Genomic DNA, 23,647 nt, shown 5'->3' on the forward strand with positions numbered 1-23,647 from the left:
TCACACCCCCTTGCCCCAGTAACAAGCATGGTGGAGGAGTTTGTTTGCTCCGGTCCTACCAATGCACCTTTACACCAATTCCACTACCACCCTCTCTTACTCTTCCCTCTTTTGAGGTGCACTCCGTACGCATCTACGCCCCCTCCAACCCTCAACTGGCTGTCATTTACCGCCCCCCAGGGCCAGCCACTGCCTTTTTTGATAACTTCACCACCTGGCTACTACACTTCCTTTCCACCGACATCCCCACCATCATCATGGGTGATTTCAACATCCTCATTGACACTTCCCACTCATCTGTTTCCAAACTTCTAACACTCACTTCATCCTTCGGCCTCACCCAATGGTCTTCAAAATACTCGCACACACCAAAACTCACACAATGAACAGGCAACCCTGGCACACGAGTCAGACTGAAGAACTGAGACGGGCTTCCAGAATTGCTGAGCGCAGATGGAAGAGGTCTCATTCCACTGAGCACTTCATTGAATATAAAGAGTCCCTCACCACCTTCAAGTCCACACTCACTGCTGCAAAACAAACCTACTTCTCATCCCTCATATCCTCTCTCTCACAACCCTAAACAGCTGTTCAACACTTTCAATTCTCTCCTCCGTCCTCCAGCACCACCTCCCTCTCCCCTCATCTCAGCTGAAGACTTTGCCTCTTTCTTAAAGTAGAAAATTGACATCGGAGCAAGCTTTGGCCCACAATCACCACGACCCCCCCATCATAGCTACTCAGCCCTCTTCCTCCAAATCCAGCTTCTCCACCATGACCGAAAACAATCTTTCCACTCTACTCTCAAGATCACATCTAACCACCTGTGCACTTGACCCGCTCCAATCGCACCTCATCCCCCAACATCACCGTAGTCCTCATCCCAGCCCTAACCCATCTCTTCAACCTAACACTAACAAGTGGTGTATTCCCCTCATGCTTTAAACATGCGTCCATTACACCCATCCTCAAAAAGCCCTCCCTTGACCCATTCTCTGTGTCAAACTATCGCCCCATATCCCTTCTCCCCTATGCCTCAAAACTACTGGAACAGCATGTCCATCTTGAATTGTCCTCATACCTCTCCTCCTCTTCCCTCTTTGACCGGCTACAATCTGGCTTCCGACCACATCACTCTACTGAAACTGCCCTAACCAAAAGTCACTAATGACCTACTAACCGCCAAAGCCAAGCGACAACTCCATCCTCCTCCTCCTGGACCTGTCCTCTGCCTTCGACACAGTAGAGCATTCCCTCCTACTACAGATTCTATCATCTCTGGGCATCACAGACTTGGCCCTATCTTGGATTTCTTCATACCTAACCGACCGAACTTTCAGCGTCTCTCATTCTCACACCACTTCCTCATCTCGCCCCCTATCTGTCGGTGTCCCCCATGGCTCAGTTCTTGGACCCCTGCTGTTCTCCATCGACACCTTCGACCTGAGACAGCTCAGAGTCCCACGGCTTTCAGTATTGTCTCTATGCCGATGACACACAGATCTACCTCTCTGGACCTGACATTACCTCTCTACTAACCAAAATTCTACAATGTCTGTCTGCTATTTCATCCTTCTCATTGTCATTCATTGTCTTTCCTCCTCCTCACTCATCTCCTCCAACAAGACTTTCCATCAAACTTGATGGTTGCTCACTCTCCCCAGTCTCACAAGCTCGTTGCCTTGGAGTAACCCTCGACTCTGCTCTATCCTTCAAGCCACACATCCAAGCCCTCTTCACCTCATGCAGACTACAACTCAAAAATATCTCCCGGATCCGTGCTTTCCTTAACCAAGAATCAACAAAAACATTAGTGCATGCTCTCATCATCTCCCGCCTCGACTACTGCAACCTCCTGCTCTCTGGCCTCCCTTCCAACACTCTTGCACCCCTCCAATCTATCCTAAACTCTGCGGCCCGCTTAATCCACCTCTCCCCTCGCTATTCCCCAGCCTAGCCACTCTGCCAATCCCTTCACTGGCTTCCCATCGCCCAACGACTCCAGTTCAAAACATTAACCATGACCTACAAAGCCATCCACAACCTGTCTCCTCCTTACATCTGTGACCTAGTCTCCCGGTACCTACCTGCACGCAACCTCAGATCCTCACAAGATCTCCTTCTCTACTCCTCTCTTATCTCCTCTTCCCACAATCGAATACAAGATTTCTCCTGTGCCTCCCCCAAACTCTGGAACGCTCTACCTCAGCATATCGGACTCTCCCCTACCGTGGAAAGCTTCAAGAGGAACTTCAAGACCCACCTCTTCCAACAAGCCTACAACCTACAATAGCCCTCAGTACAGTAGACCACTGCGCAACCAGCTCTGTCCTCACCTATTGTACCATCACTCATTCCCTGTAGACTGTGAGCCCTCGCAGGCAGGGTTCTCTCTCCTCTTGTACCAGTCTGTTTTGTACTGTTAATGATTGTTGTACGTATACCCTCTTTCACTTGTAAAGCACCATGGAATAAATGGTGCTAAAATAATAAATAATAATAATAATAATAATAATAATAATAAATCTGCCCCTCTAAGTTTATATGTAATCATATATAAAATGCAAGTGATAAGAAGAGATGAAATGTGTTAAATTAGCAACTTACATGAATTAGCTTTCTGGTGCCCTTGTGTGAACCATCTTGTCCAACTAAGGCAGGATTTAAAGATTTCTGCGAAAAAAAAAAAAAATATTAAAAACAAAAACATCCTAAATATTATCATTTGTCAGAATGTATGGCGGCAGCATGGCGGTTACTGATTTTTGATAAACCTGAAATATAAAATAGTCTGTCATCGTATTCACACTGCCCAAACCATAGACAACATGAATCAGAGCCTGATACGTAATTACAGCCAGCAAAAAGGGGGGAGCCCGCATTGCTTGGGAATGGCATGCAAAAAATTAAAAGTGAAAATTGACATATTATTCCAACTGTACTATAATGCAAATGAGATTTTTAGCAAATAATTGATCAAATTTTCAGCCGCACCTGCCACGTCACGGCAAATCTCAATAGGGGGGTCCCACTCTATGTTTATTATTTACATTGTACCATGCGGCCTCCTCAATTAATTAAAAGCAGAACCATATTAAAGCAACACATATACCTAGAACATTTCAGATACCGCTCCCATGTTTTCAAGGAAAGGCAACTGCGAATGAAGGCAATCCAGGTCCCAGCATGTGCAGCGAACGCCACACACGGCAGACCTTGTGGCCTTGCTGCATATGTTGGCACCTGGACTGCCTTTATTCACAGTTATCTGTCTTTGCAACATGGGAGCGGTTCTGAGATGGCACAGGTACATAAATTGCTTTTATATGGTTCTGCTTATTAAAATATTTAGGTGAATTATATAATTTAGAGTAGGACACCCCTATTGAGATTTGCCGTGACGTGGCAGGGGTGGCTCAAATTATTGATAAATTGTTTGCTAAAAATCTCATTTTGTATTATAGTACAGTAGGAATGAATTTGTGAATTTTACACTTTTTATTTGTTGCATGCCATTCTTAGGCAGTGCTGGCTCCCCCTCTTTAATAATTATAGACAGGTATACTTTTCTCCAGCTAGAGTCCTAGAAACTATAAACTATACAGTGGCAAAGAAGAGACAACTGTTTCCAGCCCGGCTCTAGGCGATTGATTGTCTCTCGCTATGGGAGGTGCCTGTCAATCACCTTGAGTGGCGCTAGGAAAAGCCAGCTGGGGCACAGTGCTGGACTCTGTTTATGGTCTTTATCACAACATTAGAGGCTATGGACATTTCTGATCTGGAACACTACACTACATTTAGTGTAACTCTTTAACTCAAGGTAACAAAGCTTCAGTCTGTCATGTTCATGCCATCATTTATTCCCATAATCTCTGTCATGGAGTTTGCAAAGTGCCCCTAGTTTCAGCTTTTTCTGCTTTTTTTTTTTTTGGGGGGGGGGTCCTCTCAGTAACAGGCTGAATGTGAAGTCTGTGTGCATCATTGGTGCTGCCATCTTCATCTCTTGTTAAGAAGCACAGCTTCATTCATGGTCTGTTTCCCCTCCTATAATCCATGATATATTGTTTTCTGTCTTGTGCTAAAAGACATTGATGCTGAGGAGGTTTTTTTATCCCCCTCCCTCAGCAAATTCACTCCTTCCTCCCCACACCCTGCTTAGTCTATTTTTATAGACTCACTCGTAAACTATCAGCTACGCGTTTCCTATCCCTGAAGGCCTGGATGATTAAACCCTCCCAAAATTATCCACCTCTCACCAAAATCTGATTTATGACTATTTGCTGATATCTACAACATTGGAGAAAAAAAATAAAAAAATATATATAATATAATATATATGTAAATAATCAAAGGTTTTTTTTTCTTTTTTGTTCACCCTGTTATAGAGTCTGTAGTGATCATTTGTAACAACACACAGGTTCTGTAGTCTAGAAAGTATTAAGTTAAGTAAAGATAGGCATAACATGACTTTGGTATTGAACGGTGTGCCTTACCTCAACGATATAAGGCCGGATTGCTTTGCGCTCTTTTTTATTCCGATGGATCCCAGCCAAAAAGCGTTCAACCTCCTTTGCTGCTGCAGACATCTGCTGAGGAGCCGCATTCACCGAGCACCTAGTAAGACAGGAGACACAGTCTGGTCACACCAATAAAAGGCATTCCTAAAAAGCTTTTCATAAATTTGACTGTGAGCTTAAAGGGTTATTCTTAACTTTAGATGTCAGACCCCTGGTACCCCAATTGATCAGATAGGGGGTAGTCACAGCTCATTTTATACGCTACGGGGCTGTTGGAAAAAGCCAAGCACTGTACCCGGGTATCATCTCCGAACCCCATAGAGAATGAGTGAAAGGGGGAGATGCGCTCGTGTGACCACCACTGCATACGGATGGCGCACACAGTCCTGTTTTAAGAATCAGTGATTAAATCACATCGATCAGCAGAAAAATGAAAGAACTGCTTAAACATGAATACAGCACGTAAAATCTAAAGGTCCAGTTGTCGCTGGTGTCTGCTACCTATCATATCCCTGCAGACACTTCCCCAGCCAGCCACAACATGCTTATTCCTCTGATAGTCCTTCATATGCAATTAGATGGGCATATTATCAAGGTATATTTATTACACGTTTTAGACACTTTTTGTACCTGCTCTATGCTTAATAGAGGCATGGCCTAAAATGCAACAACGTGCGCCAAAAAATGCGCCACAATTTGGGTGCAAATTTCTGACACAAAATAAGTCCATTAATAGGAGATCTGAATGCAGACAGGATAGCCAGATTTATCCATCAGCATGAAACCATGATAACATTTTAAAGAGGACTTGTCACTAGGTCAAACTTGGTCAGTTTTTGCACATATGTTATTCTTACCGCTCCCCTGAGTAATATGGCCCCGGAGATATAGGCCTTTTTTGTTATAGTTCTGACTAGGACTGTGTGTTTACAAGGAGTGCAGGTACTTTAAAGTATTTCAAGGAGATGCATTTCCATTCGGTCTCCCCTGCCTCCTGCTTGTAAGAGATGACATAGAGAAAGCAGAAGTCAGGAGAGCAGGTAGGTGCTACATCACACAGGATACTCCGTGTGAATTAGGGGACGGCACTGATCTACCACGAGCTTCCGCTACAAAGAACTAAGAGCAGATAAGGTTCCCCTCCATCTTTAGGCTATGTGCCCATGGGAGATCGTACCTGCGGACTTTTCTACAGGTATTTCCACAGAATCACGCAGCAACTTCCCGGAATCCGCAGCTATCCATTGCTGCGGTATATCTGCGGAGCGGTTGCGGTAAACCTGCGGAAACCGTGTGGAATTCCTGCGGAATTTCCGCTCTGCATCTCCATAGTCGAGAAGCGGGAATTCCACAGATAATTCCGCATGAATAATGGACATGCAGTTACGTGCGGCTGCGGGAAATCTGCAGCATTTTACTGCAGCCGCAAAATACCGCAGCGTTGATACAGCACTCCCCAAATCCCATAGGATAACATGGGGAGTGTCTGTACTTGAGTTAACCAACGGATTTATCTAGAAAATCCGTTGGTTTTCCGCTGCAAAATCCGGTTACTTTCTCCTGAGGGCACATGGCCTTAAAAGTCCCATAAATGTCAGCAATACACCTACTGTGTGTTAATATAAGCGGAACTCTTTATTGGACATTTAAAGTATATTTTAAAGAGGTTTAACCCTGTAGTCAGTAAGGCTATGTTCACATGCATCGTTGTAACCTTTTTTTCCCTTTAGCTAAAACCTCTGCTCTTGGCAATCAAAATGCTATGTTCAAGACACCCAATTTGCTGTGTTTTTGTGGCTTTTTTTGGGTGCAGATTATATGTGTGCTTTGTCTACTACAGAAAGTTTAACATGTTAGTTTTATTCACCAAAAATGCTGCAAAAATGATTGTTTTTCTTCAGCGTCTTTTTCACTTACAAAAAATACGATTAAGGAATTGACATACTGTAGATTTCAAAAATGCTGTATTTCTCAGTAATTCAGTCAGGGGGAAACAAAAAAAAAAAAAAGAGAATTTTGTTTACTTACCGTAAATTCTTTTTCTTATAGTTCCGACATGGGAGACCCAAACCATGGGTGTATAGCTTCTGCCTCCGGAGGACACACAAAGTACTACACTCAAACGTGTAGCTCCTCCCTCCGGGCTATATACACTCCCTGGATGACAATCTACCCAGTTCAGTGCAAAAGCTGAAGGAGGACATCCACCCATAAGTAGAGATAGAGTAAAACTCGGAATAACCGGAACTCTGACTACTAACAACAGCCGGTGAAACACACGGAACAAAAAAACTGCCAACAGGCAACAGGGAGGGTGCTGGGTCTCCCATGTCGGAACTATAAGAAAAAGAATTTACGGTAAGTAAACAAAATTCTCTTTTTCTTTATCGTTCCTTATGGGAGACCCAAACCATGGGACGTTCCAAAGCAGTCCATGGGTGGGAATAAACCAAACTGAGAAGTAGGCAAAACCTAACTTCACAAATGGGTGACAGCCGCCTGAAGAATGCGTCTGCCCAAGCTCGCATCTGCCGAAGCATGAGCATGCACTTGGTAGTGCTTCGAAAAAGTGTGCAGACTGGACCACGTGGCAGCCTGACAAACCTGCTGAGCCGTAGCCTGGTGCCTGAAAGCCCAGGAGGCACCGACAGCTCTGGTCGAGTGCGCCTTAATCCCTGGCGGGGGAGGCACCTGAGAACACTGGTAGGCATCGGTGATAACCGACCTGATCCAACGAGCTAGGGTCGGTTTAGAAGCAGCGAGACCCTTGCGCTGACCAGTGGTTAGCACAAAAAGTGAGGTGCACCGCCTAAAAACGGCGGTGCGTGACACATAGATTCGGAGCGCCCGCACCAAATCCAAGGTATGCAACGCCTTTTCAAAGCGATGCACAGGGGCCGGACAAAGAGAAGGCAATGAAATGTCCTGGTTAAGGTGGAAAGGAGACACCACCTTAGGGAGAAAGTCCGGAGACGGACGAAGAACCACCTTGTCTTGGTGAAACACCAAAAAGGGGGATTCCGAAGAGAGCGCAGCCAAATCAGAAACTCTCCTGAGAGAAGTTATGGCTACTAGAAAAACAACTTTGTGAAAGTCTAAACAAGGGAACCTCGCTGAGAGGCTCAAAGGGGGGTTTCTGTAAGGCCGTGAGGACCAGATTAAGGTCCCAGGGATCCAAAGGCCGCCGGTAAGGCGGAATGATGTGAGATGCGTCCTGCATGAAGGTGCGCACCTGAGCCAGTCGGGCGATACGCCGCTGGAACAATACCGCCAGAGCCGACACCTGTCCCTTGAGGGAATTGAGGGACAGTCCTAGCTGTAGACCGGACTGTAGAAAAGACAGGATGGTCGGCAAGGAGAACGGCCAAGGAGCATGGTCGGAAGAGCGACACCAGGACAGGAAAATCCTCCAAGTCCTGTGGTAAATCTTGGCCGAGGAAGACTTCCGAGCCTGAGTCATGGTGGAGATGACCTCAGAGGGAATGCCTGAAGCCGTCAGGATCCAGGACTCAAGAGCCACGCCGTCAATCAGAGCCGCAGAATTCTGGCGGAAGAACGGACCTTGAGAGAGAAGGTCTGGGCGGTCCGGGAGATGCCACGGCACCTCTACGGACAGACGGAGCAGGTCTGGGTACCAAGCTCGCCTGGGCCAGTCCGGAGCAATGAGTATGACTCGACGGCCCTCCATTCTGATCTTGCGCAGAACCCTGGGCAAGAGCGCTAGAGGGGGAAACACATAGGCCAGACGGAACTGAGACCAATCTTGAACCAGTGCGTCTGCTGCGAAGGCTTGAGGATCGTGGGAGCGAGCCACGTAAACCGGAACCTTGTTGTTGTGCCGGGATGCCATTAGATCCACTTCCGGAGTGCCCCACTTGCGGCAGATTGATCTGAACACTGACGGATGCAGGGCCCACTCGCCGCTGTCCACGGTTTGACGGCTGAGGTAATCGGCCTCCCAGTTTTCCACGCCTGGGATGTGGACTGCAGATATGGTGGACTTGGAGTCCTCCGTCCACTGGAGGATTCGTTGAACCTCCAACATCGCCAGACGGCTGTGAGTCCCGCCCTGGTGATTCATGTAGGCAACCGCTGTCGCGTTGTCCGACTGAACTCGAATGTGCCTGCCCGCCAACAGGTGGTGAAAGGCTAGGAGAGCTAGAAACACAGCTCTGATCTCCAGCACATTGATCGAGAGGGCTGATTCGGACGGAGTCCAAGTGCCCTGTGCTCGGTGATGGAGAAATACTGCTCCCCAACCGGAGAGGCTGGCATCCGTGGTGAGGATCACCCAGGACGGAGTCAGGAAGGAGCGTCCCTGAGACAGAGAGAGGGGCCGAAGCCACCACTGAAGGGAGCTCCTGGTCTGTGATGACAGAGCCACCTGCCTGTGCAAGGAAGAGATCCGCTTGTCCCAACAGCGGAGAATGTCCAGCTGCAGGGGACGCAGATGGAACTGAGCAAAGGGAACCGCTTCCATGGACGCCACCATCTGACCCAGCACCTGCATGAGGTGCCTGATGGAATGACGGCGGTGCCTCAGCAGAGAGCGCACCGCCAGACGAAGGGACTGCTGTTTGACTAAGGGCAACTTGACAAGTGCCGGCAGAGTCTCGAATTGCATCCCTAGGTACAAAAGCACCTGGGTCGGGGTCAGAGTGGACTTGGGCAGGTTGACAAGCCACCCGAACTGAACTAGCGTGGCGAGAGTGAGAGAGACACTCCGCTGGCAGTCTGCACTGGATGAGGCCTTGACTAGAAGGTCGTCCAGGTAAGGAATCACTGCCAACCCCTGGAGGTGCAGGACCGCAACCACTGCTGCCATGACCTTGGTGAATACTCGAGGGGCCGTGGCTAAGCCGAAGGGGAGAGCCACGAATTGGAAATGTTCCTCTCCGATCGCAAAGCGTAGCCAACGCTGGCGTGAAACCGCAATAGGCACATGCAGATAGGCATCTCTGATGTCGATGGATGCCAGAAAATCTCCTTGGGTCATTGAGGCAATGACCGATCTCAGAGATTCCATGCGAAAGTGCCGCACCTGAACATGCTTGTTGAGAAGCTTGAGATCCAGGATGGGTCGGAAGGAACCGTCCTTTTTGGGGAAGAGGTTTGAGTAGAAACCGCTGAACCGTTCCCGGGCGGGAACCGGAACAATTACACCGTTGGCCTGCAGGGATGCCACGGCCTGAGAGAAGGCGGCGGCTTTGGAGCAGGGGGGGGTGGACAGAAAAAATCTGTTTGGCGGGCTGGAAGAAAATTCTATCCTGTAGCCGTGGGAGATGATATCCCGCACCCACTGATCGGAGACGTGTTGCAACCACACGTCGCCAAAGTGGGAGAGCCTGCCACCGACCAAGGACGTTGCTGGCGCGGCCAGATAGTCACGAGGAGGCTGCCTTAGTGGCAGCGGCTCCTCCGGTCTTTTGAGGACGCGGCTTTGCGCGCCAGTTGGATTTACGATCCTTGGCTGCGGTAGTGGACGAGGCCGAGGGCTTAGAGGATGACCAGTTAGAGGAACGAAAGGAACGAAACCTCGCTTGGTTCCTGCCCTGGACAGGTTTCTTGGCTTTAGTTTGTGGCAAGGAAGTACTCTTCCCGCCAGTAGCTTCCTTAATTATGTCATCCAGCTGTTCCCCAAACAGCCAGGACCCAGCAAAAGGGAGACTCGCAAGGTACTTCTTAGAGGAAGCGTCTGCTTTCCACTCTCGAAGCCACAAGATCCTGCGGATCGCGAGGGAGCTAGCGGAGGCCACCGCCGTGCGGTGAGAAGCCTCCAGGATGGCAGACATGGCGTAGGATGCAAAAGCCGAAGCTTGAGAAGTTAAGGCATCCGTCTCAGGAATAGAGTCCCTGGAGAGGGAATGAATCTCCGCCAGAGAGGCAGAGACTGCCTTAAAAGCCCACACTGCCGCAAAAGACGGGGAGAACGAGGCTCCTGCCGCCTCATATACAGACTTGGCCAGAAGGTCAACCTGGCAGTCAGTGGGATCCTTAAGAGAAGTGCCATCAGCCACAGCTACGACTGTGCGGGCTGAGATTCTGGACACCGGAGGGTCTACCTTTGGGGACTGGGCCCAGTCCTTAACCACCTCTGGTGGAAAAGGAAAACGGTCATCTGAACTACGCTTCGGAAAACGTTTGTCAGGACAGGCCCTGGGCTTGTTAACAGTGGTGTGAAAGCTGGAGTGGTTAAAAAAACATACTCCTAGGTTTCTTAGGAGAGGTAAACTGGTGTACCTCTACCAGAGAGGGATGTTCCTCTGACTCTTGTGGGTTGAGGTTCAGTACGGAGTTAATGGACGCAATCAAGTCACTAACATCCGCATCACCCTCAGACAAGTCAATGGGGTACATAGAGGTAGCGTCTGAGCCCACAGTAAACGAATCCTCCTCGCCCTGCACCTCGGCTTGTGAATCAGAGCCGTGGGACGAGGAAGGAGAAGGTTCCCTGCGTCTCCGTTTAGGGGGACGGGGTCCTAGGACATGCTCTGAGGGCTCTGCAGAGCTCGGAGCCGCAGAGGCACCCTGAGAAGGGGGCTGATGCATGGACAGCAGTGTCCGGGACAACTGCCCCATGGAGTCGGCAAAAGACTGGGAAATAGCTTGTGAGAAGGAAGCTACCCAAGCCGGGGGTTCAGCCACCGGGGCCGGAGCAGCCGGAGGGACCCCTGAGGAGGCTCCAGGCTGAGACACAACCATATTAGCACAGGCATCACAATGTGGGTATGTGCTTGGCTCTGGCAGAATGAGCTTACATGCAGTGCATATAGCGTACATGTTTGCAGCCTTGCTTCGGGTGACAGACATGCTGCTGAGGTGGAAGCTCTGCAGCAAGAATACACTCCTGTAGAATGCCCTGAGAGTGTAATAAAGTCCACAACCGAAGGTTGTGGCTTACCAGGCCGCTCTCTGTGTGCCCTCCGGATTCCACCGCTCAAAGACCCTGTGAAGCGTCAGCCTTCCTAACAGTATGCAGCATCCAGCGCCTTCCAGTGTAAGAACGCTGAGAAAATGGCGCTGGGAGAAGGAGGGGGGGCGTGTATAAGCCCAACAGCGGGAAAAACGGAGGGCAGAGAGATACAGGGAGAGATACAGGGGAGGGAACATCTCCCCAGAGAGGAGTGCCCTCCCCTCTGCTGGTCGGGCGGTGGGCGGCGCTGTATGCAAAACATGCAGAGAAGCCGAAACCGAAACTAGGCCCAAACTGAAGCCGGGGCCTAGATTTTAAAAAGCGGCCGACGAGCAGGCACCTTCGGCGCGGTTCTCAGGGGAAACCCCCAGAACCGGCCGGAATTTACAGTAACGCTAAAACACATACTGTCCCCCTAATAAAAGTACCCGGGACCCCTGAAAAACGTCTCAATACTTAGCTTTTGAGACGCAGGGCCATGTCCCTGAGTGGGGGTTAAACGCTCCTTCCAGCAGGAACCAGACAGGGCTGCGGATGGAGACCGGTCTTCTGCAAGCAGAGAGGACCGTGGAGGCTCCCACTTCAAACCAGAGCCTCGACAGAGGATGTGAAGGAGCGCGGCATGTGAAGGCTCCAGCCTTATAAAGTCAACCTTAACAGCACCGCCGACAGAGTGGGGTGTGAAGGGACATGCCGGGAGTCCAGACTGGACCCGCTTTTCTTCCAAATCTTTAAAATTAAAATAAAAATGAAAAAAATATCAGAGAATGCAAGTGTGTGATCCTCCTGAAACACAAAGCATTGAACTGGGTAGATTGTCATCCAGGGAGTGTATATAGCACGGAGGGAGGAGCTACACGTTTGAGTGTAGTACTTTGTGTGTCCTCCGGAGGCAGAAGCTATACACCCATGGTTTGGGTCTCCCATAAGGAACGATAAAGAAATATCCCACAAGTGTGTGCATGAGATTTCTGAAATTCCATAGCTTTGTTGGTAATGTATAAAGCAGCTTTTAATTTCACATAAAGTGGCAAAAACAAAACCGCTGTATGTGAACATAGCCTTAGAAGGTTTATGTGATTTAGTCTTTACAATTTTTATTTATGTTCCCCAGTTCTAGTTTCAAAATAGCTGCCGTGCAGTTGCAGACCCTTCATTTTGTTAATGAATATCCTGAGACCACTTTCTATCCACACTACGTAGCGCAGATCTTTACCTTATGCTGTCACTCAGTAGTAAGAATTTCCTTATACGTGACATCTTCCGGAGTAATGGGCTCAAATCAGACATTTCGGCAATCCTTTTCATCGTTTTGATCTATGGTAAAGATATTGAAAATTATAAATGTGCCAACAGGAAGTCAGAAATCAAGAAAAGTGATTAAGAATAAACGGATTTTTGTGTACTCACCGTAAAATAGTTTTCTCTTAGCCATCATTGGGGGACACAGGACCAAGGGACCATGGGTGTTATGCTGCCTATCCATAGGAGGACACTAAGTAGATGCAAAAGCATAGCTCCTCACCAGCAGTATACACCCCCTGGCCGGGCCAGGCAACATCAGCTTTAGTACACAAGCAGTAGGAGGAGAAAAAAAAAAAAAAAACAGTAAAAACGTCTCAACAGAGGAACATGAGAAAAGAAGAGTCATAACCAAATAAGGTACTGAGAGAACCAAGGCCCAACAGGGCAACAGGGCGAGTGCTGTGTCCCCCAATGATGGCTAAGAGAAAACAATTTGACGGTGAGTACACAAAAATCCGTTTTTCTCTGAAGCCTCATTGGGGGAACACAGGACCATGGGACATCCTAGAGCAGTCCATGGGTGGGAAAAATAAAAGACGACAACACAACCCAAGGACTAGGAACCAGTCCCAGACAGCCTGGAGCGCCTACTGAGAGAGGTGCTCTACTGCCGTTTGCAGAATTTTCCTACCCAGATTTGCCTCAGTTGAAACCTGGGTATGGACTCTTTAATGCTTTGAAAACGTATGTAGGCTAGACCAGGTGCAGCCTTACACACCTGTTCCACTGAAGCCTGATGCCGAATGGCCCACGAAGCGCCAACTGCTCGCGTGGAATGAGCACGCAGCCCACTAGGAATGGGCTTGAGTTGCAAGCGGTAGACTTCCTGGATCGCAGAGCGAATCCAGCTAGCCAGAGTCGCCTTTGAAGCTGCCTGTCCCTTCTTAGGCCCCTCAGGAATGACGAACAAAGAGTCCGTTTTCCTAAAGGGGGCTATCCTGGATATGTAATATCTGAGAGCTCTGACGAGGTCTAACGAATGCAGAGACCTTTCCACCCTATGAACCGGGTGTGGACAAAAGGAAGGCAGAACAATGTCCTCGTTCAAATGAAACGGGGTAAGAACCTTTGGAAGGAAATCCGGAAGGGGGCGCAGAACCACCTTGTCCTGGTGAAAGATCAGAAAAAGGCTCGCAGCAAGAGTGCTGCTAGCTCCGAAACCTGTCTGATGGACGTAATTGCCACCAGGAATGTTACCTTCCAGGACAAAAGAGCAAGGGAGGATTCCTTGAGGGGTTCAAAGGGAGACCTCTGGAGACCGTCCAGAACGAGGTTGAGGTCCCATGGTTCCAGCGGCCGTTTGTACGGGGGAACTAGATGGGAAACGCCCTGGAGGAAGGTCTTGACTTGCGGTTTTTGAGCCAGGCGGCATTTGTAGAAGATTGAGAGCGCTGAGACCTGCCCTTTAAAGGGAACTGAGAGCCAACCCCGCTTGCAAGCCAGACTGTAGAAAGTCGATAATTCTGGGGATGGCCAGAGGCATAGGCTGGACGTTAGTTTCCTTGCACCATGAAAGGAAGATTTTCAACGTACAGCGGTAAATACGGGATGAAGCAGGCTTTCGGGCGCTGATCATGGTGGAAATAACCGCGGGGGAGAATCCCGCTCTTGTTAGTACCCAGGTCTCAATGGCCATGCCATCAGCTTCAGGGCTCTGGAGTTCTGATGAAACATGGGTCCACGGGTTAGCAAGTCTGGGATGTCTGGAAGGCGCCACGGTGCGTGCGTCTGTGAGCATTTGTACTAATTTGGCGTACCAGGCGCGCCTGGGCCAGTCCGGTGCTATCAGTATCACCGGGACTCCCTCTGCCTTGATCTTCCTGATTACCCGTGGCAGCAGGGGTAGAGGTGGAAATATGTAAGGCAGGCGGAAGTGTTGCCAGGAGCAGACTAGAGCATCCGCGCCGATGGACTGCGGGTCGCGTGACCTGGCTATGAATGCGGGTACCTTTGCATTCAACCTTGAGGCCATTAGGTCCACATCTGGTGTGCCCTAGAGAGTGTAGATGTGTAGAAACACCTGTGGGGAAAGACCATTCTCAACCGGCCAGGCCTTGGCGACTTAGAAAGTCTGCTGCCCAGTTCTCTACCCCCGGTATGTGTACCGCTGAGATCACTGATCCCGACAATTCGACCCAGCTGAGGATCTTGTGGGCCTCGAGATAAACCGCTTTGCTGCGGGTGCCCCCCTGCCGATTGATATAGGCTACAGCTGTCGCATTGTCCGACTGGACTCGAATCGGACGACCCGCTAGCAGAGGACAGAACGCTCTGAGCGCGAGGAAGATTGCGTGGAGTTCCAGGATGTTTATGGGTAGGAAAGACTCCTGGGGCGTCCAATGTCCTTGAGCAGTGTGGTGCCGGTACACTGCTCCCCAGCCTAGGAGGCTGGCGTCCGTGGTCAGGACCAGCCAGTTCACTGGGAGAAAAGATCTCCCCTTCGATAGGGATGATGACCGAAGCCACCAGCGGAGTGCGTACCTGACTGAAGGAGTCAGGTGAAGATGTCTGTCCAGGGAGAAGGGGGTCTTGTCCTAGGCTGCTAGAAGGAGTAGTTGCAGTGGGCGGAGGTGCAGTTGAGCAAAAGGGTCACCATCCTGCCGAGCACCTTCATGCTGAATCGAATGGAGCGAGGCGGAGGACGTAGAAGGCAGCGTATCGCTCGTTGAAGAGCGATCGCCTTGTCCTGAGGGAGAAGGATCAAGCCCGACGGGTGTCCAGGGACATGCCCAGGAAGGTGATGGATCGTGATGGGATCGGGGATGATTTGACCAGATTCACTAGCCACCCTAAGCAGGATAGGGTGTCCCTTTGGTGATCTGGGGCGATGTGTATGTGCAGGTACATGTCCTTGATGTCTATGGAGGCGAGGAATTCCCCTTCGACCATGGATGCAATAATGGACCTTAGGGACTCCATTCTGAATCTCCGTACGTGCACATGTTTGTTCAGGTGTTTGAGGTCCAGGATGGGTCGAATTGACCCATCCTTTTTGGGGACCACAAAGAGGTTGGAATAAAAACCCCCGAACTTCTCGTCGTCTGGAACAGGCATTATCACTCCTGCTGTTTGGAGCGAGTAGATTGCTGAGAAAAAAAGCTTTGCGTCGTTTTCAAGTCTTTGGGGGGTTTGAGAGAAAGAACCAACTCGGGGGTCGGGTCCGAAATTCTATGTGGTAACCGGAAGACACAAGGTCTCAGACCCATTTGTCGTCTGAGGCAGCAGTCCAGATGTGATGAAAGAGCCGCAGTCGACCTCCTACAATGAGTGTGTCTTCCGGGGCGCCGAAGGAGTCATGAGGGGAAAAACCGTCGTGGCCGAGTCTCCCTAGTCCTGGACTGTTTCGGTCTAGGCTCCCATGATGTAGAGGGTTTCGGGGAGAGCTGAGAAGGTCGGTCCCTGCGTAGTCCGCGGCTGGTGGCGGGGACAGCACGGGATGTCGACCAACCAATGAGTTCCGAAGGAGCGGAACGAGGACTGTGGACGTCTGGTGAAGGACGTCCTGGACTTCAGCTGGGGTAGGGAGGTACTCTTTCCTCCCGTGGCGTCAGAAATGAGCTTGTCCAGACGTTCGCCAAACAATCGGTCTGGAAAAAAGGGAAGGCCCGTGAGAGACTTCTTGGAGGCAGAGTCCGCTCGCCATTGTCGGAGCCAGAGAGCTCTACGGATGGCTATGGTATTTGAGGCGGCAAACGCTGCGCAGGTAGCAGCGTCCATGGAGGCCTGCATGAGGTACTCTGCCGCAGCGGCAATTTGAGCTGTTACCTCTGTGAAGGTATGAGTGAACTGGGATTCCTCAAGCGAAGTGTTAAGGGATTCTGCCCAGACCGAGAGTCTTTGCGACCCACACAGCGGCAAAGGAGGGCGAGAGGGAAGAACCCGCAGCCTCAAAAGCAGAGTGGGCGAGGTGCTCCACCTGTCTGTCGGGTCCTTGATGGAGGAACCATCGGGTAAAGACAGGAGCGTCTTTGTGGTAGGGCGGGAGACCGGGGGGGGTCGACCGAGGGCGGATCGGCCCAGCCCTTAGGGGCAGGTGAGGCAAAAAGGTACCGGGACTCCATGAGTTTTCGGTTACCGAAGCGCCTGTCAGGCTTCTCCCTTTGCTTTGTGAGGATATCCTGAAACTCTGGGTGATCAGCGAAAACCTTTTGGGGTTTCCTTGCCCTCTTAAAGGAGACTGCATGGTCAGTGGTAGTGGATGGGAGATCATCCACATGCAGAGTTTGGTTGATTTCTGCTATAAGGGAGTCTATTGGAGTTTGATCATCTGGGGAGGCTGAAACCAAGGAATCCTCTTGGTATAAACAGCATTCTCCATCCTCCAGCTCTTCAGAAGCCGTGGAGCGTCTGGGAGAGCCTGCCCTGTGTGCTCCCGAGGGAGAGCCCGCTGGAGACACCCGCCCGTGTGCTCTTTTCCTGATCCCTGCAACCGGTGAAGCATGTGCCCGGATTACCTCAGAAGGATCATCCATAGGGGTATCCTCAGGCTGCGTTCCGTCCAGGGACCCAGAAGGGTGTGGAAGACGACATTGCATAGCCAGCACCAGGTTCTGTGACAGTTTTTCCCATGTAGTGGGACAGAAACTGTGCCCATTCCGGTGGGCTGGAAGCCCTAGGCTCTGGGCTGACGGCGGCAGGGGGGTCTTGGGGGGCTATAGGGGCACAGGACTCACAGAGAGAAGAGGTGTGTTTACGTGGTAGCTCAGTGTGGCAGGCAGTGCAGGCTGAATAATAGACTATGTGGGCCTTAGCACTCTTAGTGCCCTTAGAATTCTGCATGTTCCTAATAGGAGTATGCCAGGAGGGGGAGCAATGCTCAGCAGGGCTACAAGTGAAGCAAGCACCTCACCAGAATCAGCCGATGGCCCTGTCCTCAGGAAGGATTAAGCTCTATGGAGATCTTCGCACGCTTTCCTGGGGGGGCGGGGCTTATTGCGGCTGGGGGGGGTAGCGCTAAAAGAGCGCGAAGATGAAGTCAGTGTGCCCCCCCCCCCCCCCCGCTGTGGGTAGTAAAAAATGGGGGGAAAGGAGCTTCTGATAGTTTACCTCCCTTTCCCTCCAGTCAGCACACAGCTTGTCACTGGTGGTTATCAGCCGGCTTTTCTGCTAGAACAAATAAACAGAGCAAATAAACAGCGTGAGTCCGTGAACCCTGGGCCCTCCCCCTGCCACCGGAAAATTATCTGCAGGACTTTCTGCAAACAGGAGTGACTTCCCCCCCCCCCCCTCCTCCTCCAGCCAGCAAGCTAGAGAAAAGTTAACACCGTGTGTGCAGGATCCTTGGGGCTCTCCTCCCTGCACTCAGCACAAGGGACTTTCTCATAATAAATACTGTAAATGTCCTGGGAGCCGTCCCTGTAGCGTCTTTTCTCTCTTTGTCTGGGAAACCAGTCAGGGGGGGATCTCACCTTAAAACACTGCTTCCGTCCAGGCAGTGAAAATAGCAGAGTCAGCTTGCTGTGTCCGGTCACACCGGTGCCATATTCAACTCAGAGCCTGCAAAGAGGGGCTGAGGAATTGGGCTATAGGGGCACAGGCCTCTACCCTGGGCTTTGGAAAATCGGTGTCTGTGGAACCAGTCATCTAGCCCAGGATCCAGCGTCGCAGGAGGGGGTACGTGGAGGCGACACTCCACGTTTCCGCCCGTTGATGGTAGTGGGAGATCGGTCCCAAAAGGAAACAGTCGCCCTCAAAAAATAACAAACCTTGAAAGGAAGTGCCTCCTACAGACACTAAGCTAAAACTGAGGTTGCCTGGCCCGGCCAGGGGGTGTATACTGCAGAGGAGGAGCTATGCTTTTGCATCTACTTAGTGTCCTCCTATGGATAGGCAGCATAACACCCATGGTCCCTTGGTCCTGTGTCCCCCAATGAAGGGTCAGAGAAACATCAATTTTTTGCACAAAAATTAGCATACAAGGAAAGGTTGGTTTAAAGGGAATCTGTCAGCAGATTTTTGCGACCTCATCGGAGAGCAACATTGATATAGGCAAAGAGATTCTTAAAAGGGTGCTTCACCCATATTTATTATTTGCTAGATCAAAATTATGTTGAGAAACAATATTTCTCTCAAATACCTTATGTTGGCAATAGTACCTGTGAGAGGCGCTATTGCGGACCCGTTCCCCTCCCCTGATCCACGGGCTCCGTAACCGCAGGGATCCGGTGACGTCACGTCAACTTCCTGTTGACCTGACATCACCGCGGCTGGCCCCAGTATCTGAGTGAGTGGGCTATGGGCGGTGTTTCGCCACTCGTCACAGCCCAGTGTGTCTCCTGCTTGCAGCGCTCTGCTGTGAGGGAGAAGGGAGCAGGGAGCTGACATGCCGGGTTGTGATGAGTGTGAAACATCGCCCACAGCCCATCACCCACGGACACTGAGGCCAGCTGCACTGTCCATGAGTGATGGGCTGTGGGCGATGTTTCACCACTCAGCACAGCCCATCAGCTCCCTCCTCCCTCACAGCAAAGATACTGTGGTGATGTCAGGTCAACAGGAACTTGACGTAACATCACCGGATCCCCGAGGTCACGGAGTCCGGGGGTCAGGCAAGGTGAAAAGTGGTCCGCAATAGTGCCTCTCACAGGCACTATTGCCAACATAAGGTATTTGAGAGACACATTGTTTCTCAACATAAATATCGATATAGCAAATAATATGGGTGAACCACCCCTTTAATCCAACGATGTATCACTTAGATTACTGGGTGCAGCTGTACTGATGCAATGATAATTTTTAGATTTAAGCAGAGCTGAGAAAGCTTGCTGCTCACATCAGGCTCACAGAGAGTACAAAGACAGTGAAGTTTCAGAGGAGGGGATGTACCAAACTGTCCTACGCCATGATATTGTCCAGTTGGTTACACAAACATAGCAAATAAACAACAGATCAGAAGACAGGCATCCCTGAAGTCTATTTTTTAACCCTTTCAGTATGCTGTCTTTAGCTTACATAGCACATACCTGCTGACACATTCTCTTTAAGGACTTTGCCAGTGTTGGATTTCATTACCTGATCCATCCCATTGAAAAGCTCCTGAACTTCTCCAGCAGGTGTCAATGTGCGACTTGCTCGTATAGCAGCATAACTATGGCCAGAATCGGGGATGCCATTAGACATCTCCTGTGCGCTCATCCGCACTAACACTCGGAGTCGCTCCTCATCATCAAAACGGGGGCTAAGGGAAAATGAACTAGTCATTATCTAGAACAGTTTACATGGTCCAGTGACAAAATAATAAATAATGATCGGAATCAACTGAATGTAAAGAAAGAGAATAGAGTAATATAGAGAAGAAATAAGTGTATACACACACAATATTATATATATATATAATATATATATACATACACACATATATACACACACAGACACATATATACACAGACAGAGATATGTGTCTGTCTGTCTGTCTGTCTGTCTGTCTGTCTATCTATCTATATACACACACTATATTATATATTATATATATATATATATATATATATATATATATATATATATATATATATATATATATATATATATATATATATATATATATATATATATATATATATATATATATATATATATATATATATATATATATGTCTATCTATATATATACACACGCTATATATATATATATATATATATATATATATATATATGTCTATATATATACACACACTATATTATATATATTATATATATATATATATATATATATATATATATATATATATATATATATATATATATATATTATAGTGTGTGTATATATATATATATATGTATATATATATATAGATAGACATATATATACATATATATATATATATATATATATATATATATGTCTATCTATATATATACACACGCTATATATATATATGTCTATATATATACACACACTATATTATATATATATATATATATATATATATTATATATATATATTATAGTGTGTGTATATATATATATATATATATATATATATATATATATATAGATAGACATATATATACATATATATATATATATATATATATATATATATATATATATATATATATATATATATATATATATAATATACACACATATATATATATACACACACACACACACACATATATATATATATACATATATACATATATATATATACACATATACACATATATACACACACACACATATATTATATATGTATATATACATATATATATATACACACACACACACACACACACACACACACACACAGACATATATATATATACACAGAGATACATACATATATTATATATATATATACATATATTATATATATATATATATACACATATATATTTATATATATATACATATATATTTATATATATATATACATATATATTTATATATATACATATATATTTATATATATACATATATATTTATATATATATATATATACACACACATATACATTTATATATATACATCTACATTTATATATATACATATACATTTATATATATACATATATATATATATATATATATATATATATATATACATATACATATACATATACATATATATACATATATATACATATACATATACACACACACAGACATATATACACACACACACACTCTCTGGGATTAATTACTGCTCTGCAAACACCATATCTAATATTCTAGAAACACCGCTAACAATCAAAAAGCAAAAAGCAATAAAGGAGTAAATACCTGTTAAATATTTCACTCCATAGGTGCATCATGTCCGGCATATTCCTGTCCAAGCAGAGAGATGAAAACAGCACCCCCTGGTGGAATAAAACCACATAACAGATCAATAACATGGAAAGGTCAAAGCTTTGTTTCCATTTGTTAGGCAGGAGAAAGGATAGCTGATGATAGGCAGGGTTTGAAGAAAAATGTTGTAAATTAAGGAAAGTCCCTGTCACCTGTTCATAAGTGTCCATGTTAGAGTCATCCGTTACAATGTGCGGACAGACGGACAGCCCTCCTGTCGTCAGCTCCATCTGTTGTGCTTGTTCTCGGTAGTTATAAACCCCGCAGCCCAACCTGCAGAAAGCAAAGCACATCAGTAGGAAAGTTACTAAAAATAAGGTACATTACAGAGAGCTGTGCTATCATCACAAGAAAAAAAAAAAGTAATTTATGTGACACATGCAGATGTAGCAGAGCTGCTCAGGTCATTCACCAAATTCTAAATTATGATCTTGCTTTTCTATGGAAGACCACTACAGATATTATAAAGGAGGCAAAAACACTTAAATCCGAGGAAAACCCCTTAAAGCAACTGTTTAATCACGAGCTCAGAGGTTATATAAAAATGTCAGTCCCAACTGGAGCGAGAAACCACTATTTATTCCCCTCCTTTATCCTTGGCGCTTTTTAAGCTCCGCTTTATTAGGGCAGAGCTGTGACTACAGGGGGCTGAGGTAGTCTGAGACACACCCATCCCATCATCATTGGCTCAGGCTTCTGCCCTCTACCTCCTCCTGCAGATTTCCCTCTCTCTGATTGGCTGGGGTGTAGAATTATAAATCTATCACAGGCCCGTCAATAACTCAGTGCTTGGAGAGTGGATATTTATTACAGCAAGGGCTCAATAATTATTAAGTAGTCAACAAACCATGAGAAAGATGGCCAGATCATTGTTAAACATACACAGTCTCTAATGAGTATTAAAGGCAAGCCAGGAAATACAAGCAGAGGCCTATCTAGGAGGTGCAGTATGGCATATTCCTGTACTGACGGTGGTTTTGGTGATGTATTCATGTACTGTTATTGATTCTGATCTTGTACACATGTAGCAATCAATAACTTGTCAGAAAACAACAGTGCTATGTTTATAAATTATATTGCCATCTGACAAGTTAAGGGTTACTACATCTGTATTTATGTTCATTATTAAATTAAGCCCTGTAGCATGCCCTGTCATAACAGCGTTTAATATACTCACTGTCAGGATTAGGCTCTGTTTGCCAATTGCAGTAGTTATCACATGACCACTGGTGTGTTTTCATACTTACGGTCACATGCCGAATAGATGCTCTTCATTGGCAGTGCAGGGGCAAAAATTTTTCATGGAACTTTGAGAGAATTAGGAAGAGCAGCTAGTCGGCATATGGCTAAGCGTGCAAATCGCATGAGTTTTTACATGACTACTCAAACCACATAAAGGGAACCTGTCAGATGCAATATGCACCCAGAACCACGATTGGTTCTAGGTGCATATTTCTAATCCCTGCCTAACTGTCCCAGCCTATAGTAGCATAGAAAAAGAGATCTTTAGGAAGAAGGGAATTTTGTTTACTTACCGTAAATTCCTTTTCTTCTAGCTCCTATTGGGAGACCCAGACAATTGGGTGTATAGCTTCTGCCTCCGGAGGCCACACAAAGTATTACACTGAAAAAGTGTAACCCCTCCCCTCCGCCTATACACCCTCCCGTGGATCACGGGCTCCTCAGTTTTGGTGCAAAAGCAGGAAGGAGGAAACTTATAAATTGGTCTGGGGTAAATTCAATCCGAAGGATGTTCGGAGAACTGAAACCATAACCAAAAGAACAATTCAACATGAACAACATGTGTACACAAAAGAACAACCAGCCCGAAGGGAACAGGGGCGGGTGCTGGGTCTCCCAATAGGAGCTAGAAGAAAAGGAATTTACGGTAAGTAAACAAAATTCCCTTCTTTGTCGCTCCATTGGGAGACCCAGACAATTGGGACGTCCAAAAGCAGTCCCTGGGTGGGTAAAAGAATACCTCAATAAAAGAGAGCCGAAAACGACCCCTTCCTACAGGTGGGCAACCGCCGCCTGAAGGACTCGCCTACCTAGACTGGCATCTGCCGAAGCATAGGTATGCACTTGATAGTGTTTCGTGAAGGTGTGTAGACTAGACCATG

General features: G+C 47.3%; 1 protein-coding gene across 2 annotated transcripts in view; it reads right to left on the minus strand.

Annotated features, from left to right (window-relative positions):
- PITRM1 (pitrilysin metallopeptidase 1) overlaps positions 1-23,647 on the minus strand; it is a 170,770-nt gene that overhangs the window by 28,559 nt on the left and 118,564 nt on the right. For both annotated transcript variants that reach the window (XM_075315477.1, XM_075315479.1), the window contains exons 17-22: positions 21,677-21,797; positions 21,459-21,535; positions 19,747-19,912; positions 12,647-12,747; positions 4,494-4,614; positions 2,608-2,673 (exon numbers count right to left, since the gene is read on the minus strand). In XM_075315477.1, the coding sequence (XP_075171592.1) occupies positions 2,608-2,673; positions 4,494-4,614; positions 12,647-12,747; positions 19,747-19,912; positions 21,459-21,535; positions 21,677-21,797 (652 nt within the window). The remainder of the gene's footprint in view (positions 1-2,607; positions 2,674-4,493; positions 4,615-12,646; positions 12,748-19,746; positions 19,913-21,458; positions 21,536-21,676; positions 21,798-23,647) is intronic.

This window comes from Anomaloglossus baeobatrachus, chromosome 6, assembly GCF_048569485.1.
Source record: "Anomaloglossus baeobatrachus isolate aAnoBae1 chromosome 6, aAnoBae1.hap1, whole genome shotgun sequence".
NCBI lineage: Eukaryota > Metazoa > Chordata > Amphibia > Anura > Aromobatidae > Anomaloglossus > Anomaloglossus baeobatrachus.